This window comes from Natator depressus, chromosome 8 (assembly GCF_965152275.1).
Source record: "Natator depressus isolate rNatDep1 chromosome 8, rNatDep2.hap1, whole genome shotgun sequence".
Classification (NCBI taxonomy): Eukaryota; Metazoa; Chordata; order Testudines; family Cheloniidae; genus Natator; species Natator depressus.
Genome location: NC_134241.1, coordinates 106,835,133 through 106,852,736, shown reverse-complemented (window position 1 = coordinate 106,852,736; position 17,604 = coordinate 106,835,133). Strand labels below are relative to the sequence as shown.

At 43.1% G+C, this 17,604-nt stretch overlaps 1 protein-coding gene across 7 annotated transcripts in view; it reads left to right on the top strand.

Moving 5' to 3' along the window:
• CFAP57 (cilia and flagella associated protein 57) overlaps nucleotides 1-17,604 on the top strand; it is a 152,169-nt gene that overhangs the window by 116,756 nt on the left and 17,809 nt on the right. For 4 of the 7 annotated variants that reach the window (XM_074961958.1, XM_074961956.1, XM_074961962.1 and 1 more), the window contains 2 exons: nucleotides 11,560-11,692; nucleotides 13,191-14,369. The exons of 1 other annotated variant lie outside the window; for it this stretch is intronic. In XM_074961958.1, the coding sequence (XP_074818059.1) occupies nucleotides 11,560-11,692; nucleotides 13,191-13,402 (345 nt within the window). In that variant the 3' untranslated portion in view covers nucleotides 13,403-14,369. Of the gene's footprint in view, nucleotides 1-11,559; nucleotides 11,693-13,190; nucleotides 14,370-17,604 lie in introns of those variants that run through there. 2 more of the 7 variants (XM_074961957.1, XM_074961960.1) reach the window with 2 other exon arrangements.

The window sequence follows — 17,604 nt, the reverse complement described above, 5'->3', positions numbered from 1 at the left end:
ATGGCCTGTGATGGGATGTTAGATGGGGTGGGATCTGAGTTACTACAGAGAATGCTTTCCTGGGTATCTGGCTGGTGAATCTTGCCCACATGCTCAGGGTTCAGCTGGTCGCCATATTTGGGGTTGGGAAGGAATTTTCCTCCAGGGCAGATTGAAAGAGGCCCTGGGGGGTTTTCGCCTTCCTCTGTAGCATGGGGCACGGGTCACTTGCTGGAGGATTCTCTGCACCTGGAAGTCTTTAAACCATGATTTGAGGACTTCTGCAGCTCAGACATAGGTGAGAGGTTTATTGCAGGAGTGGGTGGGTGAGATTCTGTGGCCTGCATTGTGCAGGAGGTCAGACTAGATGATCATAATGGTCCCTTCTGACCTTAATATCTATGAGTCTATGTTATCACTCAAGAAAGAGATCTTGAAGTCATTGTGGATAGTTCTCTGAAAACATCCACTCAAGGTGCAGCGGCAGTCAAAAAAGTGAACAGAATCTTTTGGAATCATTAAGAAAGGGATAGATAATGAGACAGAAAATATCATATTGCCTCTATGTCAATCCATGGTACACCCACATCCTGAATACTGCATGCAGATTTCGTTGCCCCATCTCAGAAAAGATATATTGGAATTGGAGAAGGTTCATAAAAGGGCAGCAAATATGATTAGGGGTATGGAACAGCTTCCATGTGAGGAGAGATTAATAGGACTGGGACTTTTAAGCTTGGAAAAGAGACGACTAAGGTAGGATATGATAGAGGTCTATAAAATCATGACTGGTATGGAGAAAGGAAGGAAGGAAGTGTTATTGACTCCTTCTCATGACACAAGAACTAGGGGTCACCAAATGAAATTAATAGACAGCAAGTTTAAAGCAAACAAAAGGAAGTATTTCTTCACACAATGCACAGTCAACCTATGGAACTCTTTGCCAGAGAATGTTGTGAAGGCCAAGACTATAACAGGGTTCAAAAAAGAACTAGATAAATTCATGGAGGATAGGTCTATCAATGGTTATTAGCCAGGGTGGGCAGAAATGGGGTCCCTAGACTCTGTTTGTCAGAAGCTGGGAATGGGCAACAGGGGATAGATCGCTTGATGATTACCTGTTCTGTTCATTCCCTCTGAAGCACCTGGCATTGGCCACTGTTGGAAGATGGGGTACTGGGCTAGATGGACCTTTGGTTTGACCCAGTATGGCCATTCTTATATTAGGTGGTGTTGGACATAAGGCTGATAGTTTTTGCCAATCTGGGGTATGAATACCACGGAGAAAGTCACTTCTGGAACCCACACAGTGGATTCCTTTCACAGGGGCCAAATCGGACTGAGTTATCAGCACAGTCTTTCTGCCACAGGAAAGCTTTATGAAAATAAGGTTGTCTGTACTTCTCCTCCATCATTCTCCAGAACATATGGTCTTCTAAGGGCTCTTACATCAACCACCTCTGTAATACTATATGTTCGTCTTTGAATGAGAGTGTTGCGACATTAGTTAGTGCACAAGTACAAACCTAGTATAGAGAACAAGTGTTGGAAGTTAGTGATTCCCTGGCAGGTGATGGGGGCGGGTATATCCTTGAACTCTCCTATGCCCTCAATAATAGTCACTTCAGTTGCATCCTGTCCAGGCCTGAGGGCTCATTTGGACAACAGTTTGGTGATAAGAGATCACTGATCACCAGCAGAAAGGACATTGCACATTAATATACTAGAACTGAGGACCATAAAGTGGCCTCTAAAATAGTTCTTAATTTAGATTAGACACAGACTGGTTTGGGTGGCAACAGACAATATGACAGCACTCATTGTACTAGTTGAACAAACAGGGAGAGACTTATTTCTCTCAGTTGTGCAGGAAAGCAGTGTCTCTTTAGGAATGCTGTATAGAGCAGGACATTCACCCAGTGACAATTCACATGGTCTGGAAAAACAACCACCTCACAAATAACTTGAGCAGGATAATCTCTCAATCCACAATTGGTCCCTGGAGGATTTCTTGGTGATTTAAATCTTCAAACTGTGGGGTAATCCATAATAAAACTGGTTTCTGAGTAGCAGCCGTGTTAGTCTGTATCTGCAAAAAGAAAAGGAGTGCTTGTGGCATCTTAGAGACTAACAAATTTATTTGAGCACAAGCTTTTGTGAGCTACAGCTCACTTCATCGGATGCATGCAGTGGAAAACTATTTGCATCCAAGCACAACAAAAAATGTTAGAGGTTTTGATGAAGGGCAGGGAGAGACAAGGAGTCAATATCGGATGCTTTTTTGATGAATTGGAATCAAGGTCTCATGTATGTATTTCCACAATTTCCTCTCTCCAAGAGAGTGATAAAATAATTAACAGAAGAGATCCCAAATGATCTTAATAGTACTACCTTGGCCCAAAAAACAGTGGTGTCTGGACTTATCACCTGTCCAGGGGAATATATAGGCTTTTCTCTGGACTTCTTGTCACAAAAGCAAGGGAAGATGTATCACTGAGTTCCTCGGTTTCTTCACATCAGTGCTTGGGTAATAGGACTCTGGGACTTTTTAAGCCATCTTTTTCGTTAGAAGCGCAAAATGTTTCGGTTAATTCAAGAATGTACGAATGTTATGCTCATAAATAGAAAAAAAACTTTATTATGGATTAATATCAGTAATGTAGATTCTTATATAGCACCTAATAACTATATCCTAGAATATTTATTATATCTCAAGAGGAAGGGTCACTCACTGCCCTCTGTTAAGGTCCATCTTAACAAGTGCTAGGGGAGCCAACTAGGGGGGGCGCTTTTCTTGACCTGCTGCTCACAAACCGGGTAGAATTAGTGGGGGAAGCAAAAGTGGATGGGAATCTGGGAGGCAGTGACCATGAGTTGGTTGAGTTCAGGATCCTGACGCAGGGAAGAAAGGTAAGCAGCAGGATACGGACCCTGGACTTCAGGAAAGCAGACTTCGACTCCCTCAGGGAACAGATGGCCAGGATCCCCTGGGGGACTAACATGAAGGGGAAGGGAGTCCAGGAGAGCTGGCTGTATTTCAAGGAATTCCTGTTGAGGTTACAGGGACAAACCATCCCGATGAGTCGAAAGAATAGTAAACATGGCAAGCGACCAGCTTGGCTTAATGGTGAAATCCTAGCGGATCTTAAACATAAAAAAGAAGCTTACAAGAAGTGGAAGGTTGGACATATGACCAGGGAAGAGTATAAAAATATTGCTCGGGCATGTAGGAAAGATATCAGGAGGGCCAAATCGCACCTGGAGCTGCAGCTAGCAAGAGATGTCAAGAGTAACAAGAAGGGTTTCTTCAGGTATGTTGGCAACAAGAAGAAAGCCAAGGAAAGTGTGGGCCCCTTACTGAATGAGGGAGGCAACCTAGTGACAGAGGATGTGGAAAAAGCTAATGTACTCAATGCTTTTTTTGCCTCTGTTTTCACTAACAAGGTCAGCTCCCAGACTGCTGCGCTGGGCATCACAGAATGGGGAAGAGATGGCCAGCCCTCTGTGGAGATAGAGGTGGTTAGGGACTATTTAGAAAAGCTGGACGTGCACAAGTCCATGGGGCCGGACGAGTTACATCCGAGAGTGCTGAAGGAATTGGCGGCTGTGATTGCAGAGCCCTTGGCCATTATCTTTGAAAACTCGTGGCGAACGGGGGAAGTCCCAGATGACTGGAAAAAGGCTAATGTAGTGCCAATCTTTAAAAAAGGGAAAAAGGAGGATCCTGGGAACTACAGGCCAGTCAGCCTCACCTCAGTCCCTGGAAAAATCATGGAGCAGGTCCTCAAAGAATCAATCCTGAAGCACTTACATGAGAGGAAAGTGATCAGGAACAGTCAGCATGGATTCACCAAGGGAAGGTCATGCCTGACTAATCTAATCGCCTTTTATGATGAGATTACTGGTTCTGTGGATGAAGGGAAAGCAGTGGATGTATTGTTTCTTGACTTTAGCAAAGCTTTTGACACGGTCTCCCACAGTATTCTTGTCAGCAAGTTAAGGAAGTATGGGCTAGATGAATGCACTATAAGGTGGGTAGAAAGCTGGCTAGATTGTCGGGCTCAACGGGTAGTGATCAATGGCACCATGTCTAGTTGGCAGCCGGTGTCAAGTGGAGTGCCCCAGGGGTCGGTCCTGGGGCCGGTTTTGTTCAATATCTTCATAAATGATCTGGAGGATGGTGTGGATTGCACTCTCAGCAAATTTGCGGATGATACTAAACTGGGAGGAGTGGTAGATACGCTGGAGGGGAGGGATAGGATACAGAAGGACCTAGACAAATTGGAGGATTGGGCCAAAAGAAATCTGATGAGGTTCAATAAGGATAAGTGCAGGGTCCTGCACTTAGGATGGAAGAATCCAATGCACCGCTACAGACTAGGGACCGAATGGCTAGGCAGCAGTTCTGCGGAAAAGGACCTAGGGGTGACAGTGGACGAGAAGCTGGATATGAGTCAACAGTGTGCCCTTGTTGCCAAGAAGGCCAATGGCATTTTGGGATGTATAAGTAGGGGCATAGCGAGCAGATCGAGGGATGTGATCGTTCCCCTCTATTCGACACTGGTGAGGCCTCATCTGGAGTACTGTGTCCAGTTTTGGGCCCCACACTACAAGAAGGATGTGGATAAATTGGAGAGAGTCCAGCGAAGGGCAACAAAAATGATTAGGGGTCTAGAGCACATGACTTATGAAGAGAGGCTGAGGGAGCTGGGATTGTTTAGTCTGCAGAAGAGAAGAATGAGGGGGGATTTGATAGCTGCTTTCAACTACCTGAAAGGGGGTTCCAAAGAGGATGGCTCTAGACTGTTCTCAATGGTAGCAGATGACAGAACGAGGAGTAATGGTCTCAAGTTGCAATGGGGGAGGTTTAGATTGGATATTAGGAAAAACTTTTTCACTAAGAGGGTGGTGAAACACTGGAATGCATTACCTAGGGAGGTGGTAGAATCTCCTTCCTTAGAGGTTTTTAAGGTCAGGCTTGACAAAGCCCTGGCTGGGATGATTTAACTGGGAATTGGTCCTGCTTCGAGTAGGGGGTTGGACTAGATGACCTTCTGGGGTCCCTTCCAACCCTGATATTCTATGATTCTATGATCTGTCTGTAACTTCAGCATACAGTGTTCCTGTAGACAATAAATCAGTTGTTCGTGTTGTAGTTAAGAAATTCTTTAAAGGTCTTAATAATCTGTATCCACTGGTGAGAGACCCTGTACCTTCTTTGGCTCTAATTTAGTTTTTATACAATGGATGCAACACCCATTTGAACTCATACAGGATTGCACATTTTTCCATTTACCTATTATAAAAGCTTTGTTTAATAGATAGTGCCCTCAGCAAGATGAATAAGCAAGTTACATGTGTTAATGGCAGAGCCACCTTTTTACTGTCCTTTATAAAGACAAAGTAACATTGCATACTCACCCGAGGCTTTTGCTTACGGTGATATCTGATTTTTATATTAATCAATTAATTTATTGGTGTTTTTTGCCAAACCTCATACCTATATGGGTGAGGCTAAACTGCATATATTAGATGCCAGAAGGGTTTTAGCATGCTATTTGGACAGAACTAATCATTTCAGACAATCACCCAGTAAGGTAATCTCTTATAAGGAAAGAAACAAAGGCCGAGCTGTTATTGTTCAAACTCTATTTAAATGAGTGAGACTCTATATTAAAGAAGTATATACACTAATGACTGTCCCACTTCCTGAAGCAGTTAGAGCACACTCTTCTACAGAAAGGCATTCTCAATGGTTTTTACTAAACACATTCCTCTAGTGGAGATTTGCGTAGCAGCTCCATGGAGTTCAGTTCAGATGTTTACTAAGCACTATCCGTTAGACTTAGAGTCTAGATCAAACGCTAAGTTTTGTTCACAATCACTGAGGGGAGCGGTGAGGGAGGTACGTCAGTGCTCCAACAGGCACTGCTAGCTAAGGTTCTACTGTCCAGCTGCACTGGTCAGAGCATCCCAGGAGTGTGAATATGCAGAGTCCATCTCAAAGAGCTCTGGTTACAGGTAAATAACCTTCAATTTATAATAAAACAAACAGCATTTGTGATTTCCATGGTAGCAAAGTTTCACAAGCCTGAATACCAAGCTATACTAACTCTATGGTGTTTATTTAGGAACCAGATATGCCAACAAAGAAATCACTGTAAAAATAAGCAAGGATTCCAATCCCATACATGCCACTGTGTTCAAGAGAACTTGCCGGCTTTCTGCATCCAGATTTTCTCAGGATGTTCAGTAACAGCTGGTGAATTTGCCCCTTGGTTGCAAAATCTTGTTTATGAGGAATCTTTGTGCTGTCTAAAACAAAATAAACCTAGGGCCAATGGAACCAAATTCCTCATGTCCTCCTAAGTTAGAGTGTCCAGTGCCCCATAGCAGCAGCTTGAGAGACACTACCTCCTTAGCGCAGCCCTGCCACTTGATCTTCTTCCTCAAACCTCACTCTTCCCCCCAATAGTACTTTCCCCACTATCACTTCAACCTGCTTCCTCAGGTTCCATATACCCCAATCCCTTTCCTTGTGGCCCTTCTCCATTCCATTAACTCCTTTGTTTTTAGCCCTTTTATAGTAGTCCTCCTGCAGCCCCAGGCAGCTTTCTTATCTTTCCAGGCACTGTTGCTATTTCCTTTTCCCCTGTCTGGAGAAAGCTAGAGGTTTTCTTCTGGCACAGGAAGAAATCACTTCATACAGTACCCTGTGCCCCTCCTGACAGATATACAGTGAAAGATGGTGCTGACCCAGATGGCATCCCAGTTCAGTAAGCCTTACCTCTGTACCAGATAAATTGGTTGAAATGATAATTAAAAACAGAATAGTAAAACATCTGGCAGATCATGATATGATAGGGTGTAACCAGCTTGATCTCTGCAAAGGAAAATGTCCCATTATTCTATTAGAATTCATAGATTTTAAGGCCAGAAGGGACTGTTATGATCATCTAGTCTGACCTTCTGCATAACACAGGCCACAGAGCCTCATGCAGTAACTTCTGGTTGAATTAAAGCAGATCTTTTAGAAAGATGGGAGGCTTGATTTAAAGTCTTCAAGTGATGGGGAAGCCACCCACATCCCTACATAAGTTGTTCCAAAGGTTAAAAAATTGTGCTGTATTTTTAGTCTGAATATGTCTAACTTCAGCTTTGTACTTGGAGCTCTTGTTCAGTTGTTTGTCCAATTTAACTCCTAATTCCTTTTCAAGATACAGTATGACCTGCATTCTTTGTTCCTAGATGTATGACATTGCATTTGGCTGTATTAAAACACATATTTAAGTGAGCACACCTTGCCAACTGATTCAGATTGTTCTGTACACCTGCCCTGTCCCCATCATTATTGCCACTCTGCCAATCTTATTGTCATTTGTAAACTTTACTAGCCATGTTTTTATATTTTCTTCCAGATCATTGATAAAGATATTGAATAGCATTATTCCAAGGACAGATTCCTGCAGGATCCCACTAGCAATTATGGTTAGTCATTTATAATTACTTTTTGAGATTTATCAATTAACCAGTTTTTAATCCATCTCATCTGAACAACACTGCTTTTTATATAGTGCTACTTTGTTCATCAGTATGTCATGTTGGGACAAAGTCAAATGCCTTACAGAAGTCTAAGTTATGTAAACACTATTAGATTTTATCAATCAAACTTGTAATCTTATCAAAAACAATATCAAATTTGCTTGACAACACCTTGGTTTGACTTGATACTGCATGACATTTTGATTAAAAAAACTGGAATGATATAAAATTAACATGGCACACATTAAATGGATTAAAAGCTGGCTAACTGATAGGTCTCAAAATGTAATTGTAAATGGGGAATCATCATCATATGCATGTGTTTGTAGTGGGATCCCATTCTTGGCCCTCTGCTATTAATGGCCTAGAAGAAAAAACAAAATCATCACTGATAAAGTTTGCAGGTGACACAAAAATTAGGGGACTGGTAAATAATGAAGTGGAGGGGTCACTGTTACAGAGCAATCTGAATCACTTGGTTAACTGGGTACAAGCAAACAGTATTTTAATATGGCTACATGTAAACGTTTACGTCTAGGAACAAAGAATGTCGGCCATACTTACAGGATGGGAAACTGTCCTGGGAAGCAGTGACTCTGAAAAAGATTTGGGGGTCATGATGAATAATCAGATAAATAGGAGCTCCCAGTGTGAGGCTGTGGTCAAAAGAGCTAATGCAATCCTGGGATCCATAAACAGGGGAATCTTGAGTAGGAGTAGAGAGGTTATTTTACCTCTGTATTTGGAACTGATCCTGCTGTGGAATACTGTGTCCAGTTTGGTGTCCACAAGTCAAGAAGGATGTTGATAAATTAGAGAGGGTTCAGAGAAGAGCCACGAGAATGATTAAAATATTAGAAAACATGCTTTATAGTGATAGACTCAAATAGAAGGGTAAGGGCTGACTTGATTACAATCTATGAATAGCTATATGGGAACTAATATTTACTCACTGGCTCTTCAGTCTAGCAGAGAAAGGTATAACATGATCCAATGGTTTGAAATTGAAGCTAGCCAAATTCAGACAGGAAATAAGGTGTAAATTTTAACGGTGAGGGTAATTAACCACTGAACCAACTTACCAAGTGTCATGGTGGATTCTCCATTACTGACAATTTTTAGGTCAAGATTTGATGTTTTTCAAAAAGATCTGCTCTAGGAATTTATTTTGGGGAAGTTCTCTGGCCTGTGCTATAGAGGAGGTCAGACTAGATTATCACAATGTTCCCTTCTGACCTTGGAATCTATGAATCTGTGACCTGTTCTCCATGCAGCCATACTGCTTGGATCTGTTTATGCCACCACCCTTATTCTTTCTTGATTGTGTCCCAGATCATCCTTTACATCAGTGGTTCTCAAAGCCGGTCCACCACTTCTTCAGGGAAAGCCCCTGGCAGGCCGGACCGGTTTGTTTACCTGCCACATCTGCAGGTTCGGCCAATTGCGGCCCCCGCTGGCCGCGGTTCACCTCTCCAGACCAATGGGGGCTGCGGGAAGGGCGGCCAGCATGTCCCTTGGCCCACGCTGCTTCCCGCAGCCCCCATTGGCCTGGAGCGGCGAATCACGGCCAGTGGGAGCCACAATCAGCCGAACCTGCGGACGCAGCAGGTAAACAAACCAGTCCGGCCCGCCAGGGGCTTTCCCTGAACAAGCGGTGGACCGGCTTTGAGAACCACTGCTTTACATGATTTTGCCTCGAATGCATGTCAGGCTAACCAGCCCAGTGTTACCTTTGGGCCATTTTCTTTTTTTTAAAGATTGGCATGTGGTAGCTTTTTAATCCCTCTCTGGAACTTCCCTAATGTTCTAAGTTTTGTTTAAAATCAACACTAATGGTTGATAGAGCTCCTTTGCCAATTCTTTAAATACTCTTGGGTGCAAGTTATCCAGTCCTGCTGATTTAAAAATGTTTAACTTTAATAGTTGCTTTTTAACATCTTCCCTAGTTAGAGATGGAACAGAAGGTATTCCATTATCAATGTAAGATATGAATACATCATCCTGCTTCTTTATGAATACAGAATAGAAATATTTATTGAATATTTCTCCTTTTTTGCATCATTCTTGACAAATTTACTGTCCTTGTCTAGCATCAGGCACGTACTATTGCTATTGAATCCTTTGAATGTGTCAATAGAGCAGTGAATAAAGGAGACCTGGCTGACATTTATCTACATTTTCAAAAAGACTTTGACAAAATGCCTTACAAGAGGCTACTAAAGAAACTAAGTAGTCAGGAGGGTAAGAGCTAAAGTATTGTCATTGATCAAAAACTGGCCAAGAGAAGGAAACAAAAGAATAGAAATAATCTATCAGTTTTCATCATGGTAAAAGGTTAACACCAGGTGTCTCAAGCTTCCATACTAGGTCCTGTGTTAAATGTATGTATTAATGAGTTTGAAAGGTGGAGGTGAGTAATGAGGTAGCAAAATTTGCAGATTCTACAATGCTAATTAAGTTAGTCAAGATCAGAGAGAACTATGAGGAACATTAGAGAGACCTAAATAATATAGGTGAGTGGGCAACACAGTGGCAAATGACATTCATTGTTCATAAATGCAAAATAATATACATTGCAGGGGAAAAAATGAATTTTTCATACACGGGGCATGGTTCTAAATTAACTGTATCAACTCCAGAAAAGGACCTGGACCACTGTAGTTGGCTCAATGGAGACTTCTGCTCAATGTATAGCCGTGGTCAAAAAAACAAAACAGATGTTAGGATAAGAACGTAAGAATGGTCATACTGGGTCAGACCAAAGGTCCATCTAGCTCAGTATCCTGTCTTCCAACAGTGGCTAATGCCAGGTGCTCCAGAGGGAATGAACAGAACAGGTAACCATCAAGTGATCCATCCCCTGTTCCCCATTCCCAGCTTCTGGCAAACTGAGGCTAGGGACACCAACCCTGCTCATCTTGGCTAATAGCCATTGATGGACCTATCCTCCATGAATTTATCTAGTTCTTTTTAGAACCCTATTATAGTCTTGGTCTTCACAACATCCTCTAGCAAAGAGTTCCACATGTTGATGCATAAGGAATACGGTGGTGAATAGTACAGAGAATATTATAATGCCTTTATATAAACCAGTGATGTGGCCTAATCTGTATACTGTGTGCAGGACTGTCACCCCATCTCAAAAAGAATATTGCAGAATTAGAGGGGTTCAGCGAAGAGTGATAAGAATGATGAAGGGCCTAGAAAATTCATACCAGAAGAGATTGAAAAGATGGGGTTTGAATTATCTTAGGAGAGGAATAACAGGAGACATAGCAGTATATAAAGTAATGAACAATCTAGAGGAGGTAGATCAAGAACTACAGTTCTCCTTGTTTTGTAACACAACAAGAAGACATTTATTGAAACTACAAAAGATGGCCACTACAAAACTGATAAAAGGAAATACATTTTCATAGAATGTGTAATTAGACTGGTACTGACTGCCACAGGAAGTTGCTGAGACCAAGAACTTAGCAATATTTAAAAAGGGATCAGACATTTACGTGAAGAACAAGAATATCCAGAGTTATTTTTATAACAAAAATGTCATGCTTCAGGACCTAAACCAATCTCTAACTATTGGGGATCCGGATGAGCCCTAATATGGGGGGGCAAATTATCTCATACCTGGCTTTTGCAAGGGTTTTTGTGCCTTCCCCTGAAGCATCTGGTACCGCCTACTCACTGAGAAAGACGTCTAAATTAGATGACTCTCAGGTCTGATCCAGTATAGCAATCCCTATGTTTCAGTTACAGCTCTGACCCATATAATACCCAGTATTCCTTCCTCCATGGGTATGGTGCTACCGACTGTTGACCCAGATGTAGGGTGACCAGATAGCTAGTGTGAAAAATTGGGACAGAGGGTTGCGGGGGTATAGATGTCTATATAAGACAAAGCCCCAACTATTGGGACTGTCCCTATAAAATCGGGACATCTGGTCTTCCTAATCAGAAGGTACCTAGTGCCCTTTCCCACAGTGATACTGTGATACAAATATGTCAATTGAAAATCTGAGCATATTGTTGCTACAGGAAAATGTGAGCCTGATTAAGGAAATTAATGAATTGCGGAGGGAACTGAAGGTGACCCGCACCCACGTGCATGATCTCCAGTCAGCACTAGGACTAAACAGAAAAAACAAGAAGCAAGGGATCCCAGACACAGGTGATTATTACAGTTCTCCCTGTATCTCTCCATATTATCAGCTTTCATCTTAAAGCCTCCTGTCTCCCTTTGTCAGCATGTGAGTTTCTCTCCCTTTGGCTGGTATTAGTCATTAAACTCTCTGGTTGCCTGGAAGATGCCTATACAATGTACAGTGGTATTCAACTATAGTTCACTTATTAAGCACTTCAGAGCCTTCTCCTTTAGATCTCTCTCCCTTGTGCCAAGAGATGCATGTCCTAGCTCTTTCTTCAAGAGTAAATAGAGCCTGGCTAGCTGGTGTGACAGGTTGGATCACAGAAACTCCCTGGGGGTTGCCACCTGATGTGCCAAGACTACTTCTGCTCCTGCTTGCCTGCCCTGTCAGCTTAGGACTTCAGTGCCCTGCCTGGTTTGAGCCAGACCCGCTAGCCTGCTGCAAACCAGACCCAGGTCTGAACCACATCCCCTAACAGCTGCAGGCTTAATAGAAAGCAACTTAGGAAGTGTTCCTGCCTTTAACATTCAGATGCTCAACTCCCAATGGGGTCCAAACCCTAAATAAATCCATTTTACCCTGTATAAAGCTTATACAGGGAAACTCATAAATTATTCGCCCTCTATAACACTGATGGAGACATATGCACAGCTGTTTGCCCCCCCAAGTATTAATACATACTCTTGGTTAATTAATAAATAAAAAGTGATTTTATTAAATACAGAACGTAGGCTTTAAAGTGGTTCCAAGTAGTAACAGACAGAACAAAGTGAATTACCAAGCAAAATGAAATAAAACACACAAATCTAAGCCTAATACAGTAATAAAACTGAATACAGATAAAATCTCACCCTCAGAGATGTTTCAATAAGTTTCTTTCACAGACTGGACACCTTTCTAGTCTGGGCACAATCCTTTCCCCTGGTACAGCCCTTGTTCCAGCTCAGGTGGTAGCTAGGGGATTCCTTGTGATGACTGTCTCACCTTGTTCTGTTCCACCCACTTATATATCCTTTGCATAAGGCGGGAATCCTTTGTCCCTCTGGGTTCCCACCCCTCCTTCTCAGTGGAAAAGCACCAGGTTAAAGATGGATTCCAGTTCAGGTGACATGATCACATGTCACTGTAAGACTTCATTACCCATTTGCCAGCACACACGTATACAGGAAGACTTACAAGTAAAACAGAGCCATCTGCAGTCAATTGTCCTGTTTGATGGGAGCCATCAAGATTCCAAACTACCATTAATGGCCCACACTTTGCATAATTACAATAGGCCCTCAGAGTTATATTTCATATTTCTAGTTTCAGATACAAGAGTGATACGTTTATACAAATAGGATGACCACACTCAGTAGATTATAAGTTTTGTAATGATACCTTACAAGAGACATTTTGCATGAAGCATATTCCAGTTATATTATATTCACGCTCATTAGCATATTTTCATAAAATCATATAGAGTGCAACGTCACAGCTGGAACTCTCATTGTTATACACTCTGGCTACTGTTTTCTCTAGTTCCTTCCCGTGAACTGCTGCCCAGTCCCAGTGTGCTGAGGTTGAATGTAGATGAGGAAACAGAAAGAATCATAGAAATGCAACGGCTGGAAATCAAACGCCTTCGAGACCAAATCCAAGGGCAGGAGCAAGCCATTGCTCTTCGGCCTCTGTCAGGTGGGAGGCTTCCCACGCTGGAGATTGAAAGCAGCCATGGGACACAGCCACAATGATGCAATCTAAGGAAATTCTACAAGATTGCTTTCTACTGACAGGATTAGAAATCCTGGAACCAGATCAGACTATTTTTGCCTGTTCTGTCCTGTAACCTTCTCTGTTAACAAAATACTCCCCCACTAAACACACTCTGTGCCTTAATCTCCTCCCCTCTGAGAAAGAGACACCCCAAACATGGACACACACCTTCTCTGTGCTGCAATCATCCCTCTGAACAGGAGGCTCCCCACACACGCATATACGCTCTGCTGCACTCTCTACTCTGAACAGAAGCTGAGCTGAGAGGAACGAAAATAATAAACATGCAAATGCAGATAGTGCCATCTGACTGGTGTGTGTGCAGATCTCTGGGGAAGCAAGGGTCACTGAAAAATTAGATGCCACAGTTCAGAGGGGTTAGATAAATACGTTAAACCTCTTTTGGTTTAGTGTGATATAGTGTTGGCAGGTTCTCCAGAGCCCTTTATTCTGAAATGCTGAATGACTAGTCAATGCACAGTGACATCCACATAGGACATAAGAGAGATGGGAATAAGAACAGTGAAATCTGTTCTAAGCAACTTCCCAAATTACTGGCAAAAATTTATCGCCCTGTAAAGATGGTCTTTAGCTAGTGGTCAGACAAAATCAGCCAACAGTCTGTATGGTCTGGTACCTCCTATAAATGTATCAGCTCACTCACTGCAGAGCAGTCATCATCCACAAAATATGCCGTGAGTCAGGAAAGAGCCCCAGTATCAGCGTACAAAATCTGCATCTCAACCCAAGCCTCTTGTTTCATCTCTTCTGTTACATTGATCTCCTGCTTATCTCCATGCCTTCCTGCTAACATCTAAAGCTCCCTTTTGTCACAAATATACAGGGCAACCACTCTTGCTTTTTTCAAACTGTTCTTGAAGAGTCACTTCTCAATGTAACCCCTTTTTTTAAAGTTCCGTCACAAACCTAACAATGAATAAAAACCACAAGATTTCTACATTTTCAGATCTCCTCAGTGCATGATGTCTGACTTGCAATGCCTACACTAGCTGAAGAGCAGTGTGGATTGGAAGGGTGGCAGGTATTTTTATTAGGTTTTTGGGCAAGGAGTTACAGGGGTCTGGGGGAGCTGCATCTGGGGTCCTAATCAGTGTCCTGAGAGTTAGTGCATAACAATTCAAGACAGGAAATGGAAATGAGAAGAGGCAGGTGCCTCCTAAATACTTGTAATACTAATAATAATATCTTTAAGGATGAATATGATGCCCAAACTGATTTACTTATTAGGCTCGCTACTTTTTAGAGGAACCATAATCTTTACCAGACCAATACTTCTTTAGATAATTTACTGTGGGTGTGCCTATGGACTAGAATGCTATTCCTGCTAAGGTTGAATGGTTCAGTCAGTGCATAGGCAATAAATAGGGGCCTATCAAATTCACGGTCCATTTTGGTCAATTTCACAGTCATAAGAACATAAGAATGGCCATACTGGGTCAAACCAAAGGTCCATCCAGCCCAGTATCCTGTCTACTGATAGTGGCCAATGCCAGGTGCCCCAGAGGGAGTGAACCTAACAGGTAATGATCAAGTGATCGCTCTCCTGCCATCCATCTCCACCGTCTGACAAACAGAGGCTAGGTTCACCATTCCTTACCCATCCTGGCTAATAGCCATTAATGGACTTAACCTCCATGGATTTATCCAGTTCTCTTTTAAACCCTGTTATAGTCCTAGCCTTCACAACCTCCTCAGTCAAGGAGTTCCACAAGTTGACTGTGCACTGAGTGAAGAAGAACTTCCTTTTATTTGTTTAAAACCTGCTGCCCATTAATTTCATTTGGTGGCTCCTAGTTCTTATATTATGGGAACAAGTAAATAACTTCCTTATTCATTTTTTCCACACCACTCATGATTTTATATACCTCTATCATATTCCCCCTTAGTCTCCTCTTTTCCAAGATGAAAAGTCATAGAATCATAGAATATCAGGGTTGGAAGGGACCTCAGGAGGTCATCTAGTCCAACCCCCTGCTCAAAGCAGGACCAATCCCCAATTAAATCATCCCAGCCAGGGCTTTGTCAAGCCTGACCTTAAAAACTTCCAAGGAAGGAGATTCTACCACCTCCCTAGGTAACGCATTCCAGTGTTTCACCACCCTCCTAATGAAAAAGTTTTTCCTAATATCCAACCTAAACCTCCCCCACTGCAACTTGAGACCATTACTCCTTATCCTGTCATCTTCTACCACTGAGAATAGTCTAGAACCATCCTCTCTGGAACCACCTCTCAGGTAGTTGAAAGCAGCTATCAAATCCCCCCTCATTCTTCTCTTCTGCAAACTAAACAATCTCAGTTCCCTCAGCCTCTCCTCATAAGTCATGTGTTCCAGACCCCTAATCATTTTTGTTGCCCTTCGCTGGACTCTCTCCAATTTATCCACATCCTTCTTGTAGTGTGGGGCCCAAAACTGGACACAGTACTCCAGATGAGGCCTCACCAATGTCGAATAGAGGGGAACGATCACGTCCCTCGATCTGCTCGCTATGCCCCTACTTATACATCCCAAAATGCCATTGGCCTTCTTGGCAACAAGGGCACACTGCTGACTCATATCCAGCTTCTCGTCCACTGTCACCCCTAGGTCCTTTTCCGCAGAACTGCTGCCTAGCCATTCGGTCCCTAGTCTGTAGCGGTGCATTGGGTTCTTCCGTCCTAAGTGCAGGACCCTGCACTTATCCTTATTGAACCTCATCAGGTTTCTTTTGGCCCAATCCTCCAATTTGTCTAGGTCCCTCTGTATCCTATCCCTGCCCTCCAGCGTATCTACCACTCCTCCCAGTTTAGTATCATCTGCAAATTTGCTGAGAGTGCAATCCACACCATCCTCCAGGTCATTTATGAAGATATTGAACAAAACCGGCCCCAGGACCGACCCCTGGGGCACTCCACTTGACACCGGCTGCCAACTAGACATGGTGCCATTGATCACTACCCGTTGAGCCCGACAATCTAGCCAACTTTCTACCCACCTTATAGTGCATTCATCCAGCCCATACTTCTTTAACTTGCTGACAAGAATACTGTGGGAGACCGTGTCAAAAGCTTTGCTAAAGTCAAGAAACAATACATCCACTGCTTTCCCTTCATCCACAGAACCAGTAATCTCATCATAGAAGGCGATTAGATTAGTCAGGCATGACCTTCCCTTGGTGAATCCATGCTGACTGTTCCTGATCACTTTCCTCTCATGTAAGTGCTTCAGGATTGATTCCTTGAGGACCTGCTCCATGATTTTTCCGGGGACTGAGGTGAGGCTGACTGGCCTGTAGTTCCCAGGATCCTCCTCCTTCCCTTTTTTAAAGATTGGCACTACATTAGCCTTTTTCCAGTCATCCGGGACTTCCCCCGTTCTCCACGAGTTTTCAAAGATAATGGCCAAGGGCTCTGCAATCACAGCCGCCAATTCCTTTAGCACTCTCGGATGCAACTCGTCCGGCCCCATGGACTTGTGCACGTCCAGCTTTTCTAAATAGTCCCTAACCACCTCTTTCTCCACAGAGGGCTGGCCATCTACTCCCCATGTTGTGATGCCCAGCGCAGCAGTCTGGGAGCTGTCCTTGTTAGTGAAGACAGAGGCAAAAAAAGCATTGAGCACATTAGCTTTTTCCACATCCTCTGTCACTAGGTTGCCTCCCTCATTCAGTAAGGGGCCCACACTTTCCTTGGCTTTCTTCTTGTTGCCAACATACCTGAAGAAACCCTTCTTGTTACTCTTGACATCTCTTGCTAGCTGCAGCTCCAGGTGCGATTTGGCCCTCCTGCTTTCATTCCTACATGCCCGAGCAATATTTTTATACTCTTCCCTGGTCATATGTCCAACCTTCCACTTCTTGTAAGCTTCTTTTTTATGTTTAAGATCCGCTAGGATTTCACCGTTAAGCCAAGCTGGTCGCCTGCCATATTTACTATTCTTTCGACTCATCGGGATGGTTTGTCCCTGTAACCTCAACAGGGATTCCTTGAAATACAGCCAGCTCTCCTGGACTCCTTTCCCCTTCATGTTAGTCCCCCAGGGGATCCTACCCATCCGTTCCCTGAGGGAGTCCTAGCCTCTTTAATCTCTCCTCTTATGGGACCCGTTCCAAACCCCTAATAATTTTAGTTACCCTTTTCTGAACCTTTTCTAATGCCAATATATCTTTTTTGAGATGAGGG